Genomic DNA, 6,085 nt, shown 5'->3' with positions numbered 1-6,085 from the left:
TGGGCTTGACGTCGGCCTGCACCGAGGGCAGGGTCGCCTCGGCCTGGGCCTTGGGCAGGGACACGTCCACGGTGGCCTCGACGGCCTTGCTGGGTGCCGACACGCCGAAGGACGGCATCTTGAACTTGAACCTGCTGTCTCTGCCGTGACCGTCTTTACCCTTTTCCTCGACGTCTATAGTCCCTCCTGTGACGCTGGTTTGTTTTTGTTTATCTGTTTCCTGAATTTGTGTCGTTTTTTCTCCTTTTCCCTCCTTGGCTGGTGACCACCCGAATGACGGCAGCTTGAACTTCAGGATTCTTGTCTTTCCTTCCGTCTCCTCCGTTTCTTGTTCCCCTTCCTTGCTGTCATCTCCCTGCTTCTGCACCGCGTCCTCCTCTCCTCCTCCCTCTCGTTTTGTCCGCTGTGTTTCTTGTGGTCTTGTCATCGTCTGTGACTCTGTGTCCCCTTCGTCGTCGCCCGTGGCCCTGGGGTGGTCGGTAGAGACCTGTGTCCACCAGCTTCCCCAGCGCACCGGGGCTGTGCCCTCTGCCTCCTCCGGTACTCCTTCTCTGGCCACCTTGAACTTGGGTGTCTTTAAGCTGGTTATGCGGATGCGGAATTCTGGCTGGCCGTTCTGGTAGGTGCCCTGGTCTGCGGAGCCCTTCAGAGACAGCCTGGCAGTGCCCAGCTGTGGCCCCTGAGTGTCCTCCGCGGCTCCCTCCCTGGTCTCGCCTGGGGCTGTCCCCACCTCTGTTTGTTCCTCCGCAAGAGTCTCTTGCGGGCCCCTGGCCTGTGTTTTCTTCCTTCGTAGTCTGGGTGCGGGGCCCGCCCCGTCGCCTGTGGGTCCCTGGCCAGGCAGTGCAGGCTCCTTGGGCCCCTCAGCCTCCTCAGCCACCCCGATGGCCTCTTGTTCGGCCTCCAAGGGCCCTGCCTCCTCCAGCAGCTCAGCTGGGCCTGCTCCGCCCTGGTCGCCCCTGCCCGACGGGCCCTTCCCTGAGCCCACCCTGAACCTCAGGCTGGGGAACCGTCTCCTCCGCTGGCTGCCCGGCTCCTCCTCCTGGGCCTGCTCCTCCGCAGGGAGCCGGGCCTCTGTGTCTGTGCTTGTGGGCGACAGGTCGGGCCCCTGCCCCCGCTCGTAGGCCTCCGAGGAGCTGTGCGACCTCCGGGGCCCTCGTTTGCCCTTCAGTGCTTGGAACTTGGGCCAGGAAAGCCGCTCCCGCTGGGCTCGCCGGCCCCTGCCCTCCCTGGGTGTGGGGAGGAGCCTCTGCTGGTCTCCGTCACCCTGCAGCGTCTTCGTGGGGGTCTCCGTGCACCCGTCAGCGACATCCTGGTCCTGGAACAAGGAGAGCGAACCTGTTGGCCCCAAACAGGGAGGCGGAGGCCCTGGGCTCCGGGGACTGGAAGGGGTGGGGAGGAGCCAGCAGGGGCCAAGCCCTGAGGGCCGGGGCGCTCACCTGCTCCTCGCCGACCTTCAGGCCAGGCTCGGCCACTCCGGCAGGAAGCTTCCGTCTGATTTTGAACTGAACCTTGTAGGGCTCTGAGTACTGAAGGATTTTGAGAGCATCTTCATATTTAATGTTGTCGAAGAATATCGTTGCGCTGAGTAGTTGATCCCCTGGACAAAGACAGAGTGGCCTGGTGCTTTAGTGCCCCCGCCCTCCGGGGCCTCACAGGAGGGGACCACAGGGGGTGTGAGTGGAAGGCTGCCCGCCCCTCCTGTTTACTAAGCCCCCAGTGGATAGGAGCCCCTCATTTTCAGGCAGAGAGCTCAGCACAGAGACTGGCCCCAGCCTTGACATGGCTGAGAGGTCTTCAGGGGCCACCCTGCGTCCACTGGGGCCCCTCCCCCAATGGGACCATGGGGACACCCCCAGGGGTCACCCTGCATCCACTGGGGCCTGTCCCCCGATGGGACCGTGGGGACACTCCCAGGGGCCACCCTGTGTCCACTGGGGCCCGTCCCCCGATGGGACCGTGGGGACACCCCCAGGGGTCACCCTGCGTCCACTGGGGCCCGTCCCCCAATGGGACCATGGGGCACTCCCAGGGGCCATCCTGCATCCAGTGGGGCCCCTCTCCCAATGGGACCATGGGGACACCCCCAGGGGTCACCCTGTGTCCACTGGGGCCTGTCCCCCGATGGGACCGTGGGGACACTCCCAGGGACCACCCTGTGTCCACTGGGGCCAGTTCCCGTCTCCTGATGGGACCGTGGGGACACTCTCCGGGGTCACCCTGCGTCCAATGGGGCCCATCCCCCTCCCCCAATGGGACCAAAGGGACACTCCCAGGGGCCACCCTGTGTCCACTGGGGCCCATCCCCCTCCCCCGATGGGACCGTGGGGAACTGGGGACGGGCCCGTGGCACCTTCTCTCAGGCTGAAGAGCTTGGCAGCTGATGAGTCCTTCAGCACTTGCTTGACAAAGATGCCCTGGTCCCCACCGCCCGTGACACTGTAGCCGCTGGCTCCAGCCTCCACGTCCGTCTTCAGTGTCACTTCTGTCCCATCCTGCGTGGACTGAAAGCACAGCAGGGCCTTGGTGAGCATGGGCCTCTCCCCACCACGGGGGTAGGTGCTGGGGGCTGCCTCCTCTGAAGCCCGGGGACCCCAGAGCCCTCTGCGACCCCAGAGCACACCTGGGCCACTGTGTCCGGCTCTGGGGGAGGCCGGTGGCTGCCACCTCTGCTGACAGCAGCCTCCCCTGGTCCGTGTCCCTGCTTGCCAGGGCTCAGGAGCACCCTGCCCCACCGTCCAGGCCCAGCAGGGCTTGCTGAGCAGAGGAAGAGTCTTTGCCCGCATGTGGCCAAGGCTTCCTGCAGGGGCTCCCCGTTCATCATCACCTCATTGCCAGTGCTGATCACTTACAAGGTGATACTCAGCTGGCGCTCAGACCAAGGAGGGCCGTTTGTTGTTGCTGTTTAATCGCTCAGTCATGTTCGACTCTGCGACTCCATGGACTGCAGCATGCCAGGCCTCCCTGTCCTTCACCATCTCCCAGAGCTTGCTCAAACCCATGTCCATCGAGTCGGTGATGCCAGCCAGCCAGATCATCCTCTGTCATCCCCTTCTTCTCCTGCCTTTTATCGCTTCCAGCATCAGGTCTTTTCTAATGAGTCAATTCTTCGCATCAGCTGGCCAAATTATTAGAGTTTCAGCTTCAGCATCAGTCCTTCCAGTGAATATTCAGGACTGATTTCCTTTAGGATGGACTGGTTTGATCTCCTCGAAGTCCAAGGGACTCTCAAGAGTCTTCTCCAACACCACAGTTCAAAGGCATCAATTCTTCAGTGGTCAGCCTTTTTCACTGTCCAGCTCACACACCCATACATGACTGTTGGAAAAACCATAGCTTTGACTAGACAGACTTTGTCGGCAAAGTAATGTCTCTGCTTTTTAATATGCTGTCTAGGTTGGTCATAGCTTTTCTTCCAAGGAGCAAGCGTCTTTTAATTTCACAGCTGCAGTCACCATCTGCAGTGATTTTAGAGCCCCCCAAAATAAAATTTCTCGGTTTCCATTATTTCCCCATCTATTTGTCATGAATTGATGGGACTGGATGTCATGATCTTTGTTTTTAGAACGTTGGGTTTTAAGCCAGCTTTTTCACTCTCCTCTTTCATCAAGAGGCTCTTCAGTTCTTCTTCGCTTTCTGCCATTAGGGTGGCATCATTTTCATATCTGAGGTTATCGATATTTCTCCCTATAATCTAGATTCCAACTTGTGCTTCATCCAGCCCGGCATTTCGCGTGATGTACTCTGCATATAAGTTAAATAAGCAGGGCGACAATATACAGCCTTGATGTACTCCTTTCCCAATTTGAAACCAGTTCATAATTCCATGCCTGGTTCTAACTGTTGCTTCTTGACCTGCATACAGGTTTCTCAGGAGGCACATAAGATGGTCTGGTATTCCCATCTCTTTAAAAATTTTCCACAGTTTGTTGTGATCCACATGGTCAAAGGTTTTGGCATAGTCAATAAAGCAGAAGGAGATAGTTTTCTGGAACTCTCTTGCTTTTTCGATGATCCAGCGGATGTTGACAATTTGAACTCTGGTTCCTCTGCCTTTTCTAAATCCAGCTTGAACATCTGGAATTTCTCAGTTCACATATTGTTGAAGCTTGGCTTGGAGAACTTTGAGCATTACTTTGCTAGCGTGTGAGATGAGTGCAATTGTGCGGTAGTTTGAGCATTCTTTGGCACTGCCCTTGTTTGGGACTGGAATGAAAACTGACCTTTTCCAGTCCTGTGGCCACTGCTGAGTTTTCCAAATTTGCTGGCATATTGAGTGCAGCATCATCTTTCAGGATTTGAAATAACTCAACTGGAATACCATCACCTCCACTAGTTTGCTCATAGTGATGCTTCCTAAGGTCCACTTGACTTCACACTCCAGGATGTCTGGCTCTAGGTGAGTGATCACACCACAGTCATTATCTGGGTCTTTAAGATCTTTTTTGTACAGTTCTTCTGTGTATTCTTGCCACCTCTTCTTAATATCCTCTGCTTCTGTTAGGTCCATACCGTTTTTGTCCTTCATTGTGCCTATCTTGGCATGAAATGTTCCCTTGGTATCTCTAATTTTCTTGAAGAGATCTCTAGTCTTTCCCATTCTATTGCTTTCATCTATTTTTTTGCATTGTTCGCTTAAAAAGGCTTTCTTATCTCTCCTTGCTATTCTTAGAACTCTGCATTCAGATGGGTATATCTTTCCTTTTCTCCTTTGCCTTTAGCTTCTCTTCTTTTCTCAGCTATTTGTAAGACCTCCTCAGACAGCCATTTTGCCTTTTTGCGTTTCTTTTTTGGGGATGGTTTTGATCACCGCCTCCTGTACAATGCCTGGGAGAATGCCAAGAACGGCATGACGGGCCTGAGCTCAGACATGACGGATCCTCGGGGTCTGGGAGAGCCCTGGAGTTGCTGGCCTTGGGGAAGACACCGTCAGTGACAGAACAGGCTGCCAGGCAGTGGTTTGCCTGGCTCCCCAGGAGCCCAGAGAACCCAGCTCCTCCTGTGGTCTTGGATGTAACAGGCAGTGGCCAGATCCACTGCACAGGTGGGAACACTGAGGTCTGGGCACCTGGGTCCACCTGGTCAGTGGTCTGGACCTTTCCTTCTGAGTCTTGGGAGGCCTGGACCAGCGTTCCGGAGCCCCGCCCCCTGGCCTGATGAAGGAGGTGGCACACCCTTCCCCAAAGCACAAGGGCACCGTGCCAGCTTTCCTGCTTCTCGACATCTCACTCTGGCCCTGGATTCCTTGGCTGGGGCCCCTGTCAGGTGCTGGCCCGTGCCCACCCCAACGTCCATTCGCCACATGCCCACCTCCAGGCGGCTCATCCTGGAAAGCGTCCGAGAGTCCCCTGAGTCCCGCTTCCACCAGGACCTCCGCCTCCTCGGCGCGTCTTCCTGCAGCAGCAACAAACAGCAGGTGACCGACCTGCCCCAGCCCAGGGGACAGGAGGCACTCGGGGGGCCCAGATGCCCGAACCTGCCCAGAACCTGCAGGGTGCAGCCGTGTGCAAGCGGAGCCAGGCTCCTCCGGGGGAAGGCAGCTCTGGGCCTTGACGCTTCCCAGGGGGCCCAGCCCCCACGTCCACAGGTAGAGGGGACAGAGACGAAGCAGCGCCAGATAGAGTCCTTTTAGGGAGCCCACCACTGCCGGCTTAACGCAGTCACCTCCAGAGGTGGCTGCAAAGACCCTCTCTGTGTCTCCTCGCCAGAGAGCCGTGTGTGCACATGTCCTGTGCCCCATCGCACACGGGGGCATGAGATCTCTTCCCCACCTGCACACATGTGTGCCATCTCTACCGTGTCTTGGCTGGCTGAAGGGAGGGCCCCAGGGCAAGCGCAGAGGAGATGGCTGAGCAGACACAGCTGTCCACGTGGGGCGATCCAGAGGCGGTGTGGCCGCCTGTGCCTCTCCCAGCGGCGCCCTCCCTCGGCCTGTGTGGGTCCGTCTAGGGGGCTTACCGGGAGTCTGAAGCCGTCGCCCTCAGTCACGTACTCGTAGACAGGCGAGGAGCCCTGTGGCCGGGGACGGATGAGCTCGGGCCCCGGCTCTGCAGTCACCTGGCAGGAGGAGAGAAGCTCAGGCTACCCT

The 6,085-nt window shown here is 57.9% G+C and overlaps 1 protein-coding gene across 1 annotated transcript in view; it reads right to left on the bottom strand.

Annotated features, from left to right (window-relative positions):
• The window catches only part of LOC104999745 (protein AHNAK2-like), a 16,182-nt gene that overhangs the window by 600 nt on the left and 9,497 nt on the right, over positions 1–6,085 (bottom strand). The window contains exons 6-10 of the mRNA XM_010855329.1: positions 5,956–6,054; positions 5,308–5,391; positions 2,351–2,501; positions 1,437–1,597; positions 6–1,315 (exon numbers count right to left, since the gene is read on the bottom strand). Coding sequence (XP_010853631.1) covers positions 6–1,315; positions 1,437–1,597; positions 2,351–2,501; positions 5,308–5,391; positions 5,956–6,054 — 1,805 coding nt within the window. The remainder of the gene's footprint in view (positions 1–5; positions 1,316–1,436; positions 1,598–2,350; positions 2,502–5,307; positions 5,392–5,955; positions 6,055–6,085) is intronic.

This window comes from Bison bison, unplaced genomic scaffold, assembly GCF_000754665.1.
Source record: "Bison bison bison isolate TAMUID 2011002044 unplaced genomic scaffold, Bison_UMD1.0 scf7180017853735, whole genome shotgun sequence".
NCBI classification, from domain to species: domain Eukaryota; kingdom Metazoa; phylum Chordata; class Mammalia; order Artiodactyla; family Bovidae; genus Bison; species Bison bison.
The sequence above is the reverse complement of the archived record's forward strand: the minus strand, read 5'-3'. Positions and strand labels throughout refer to the sequence as shown.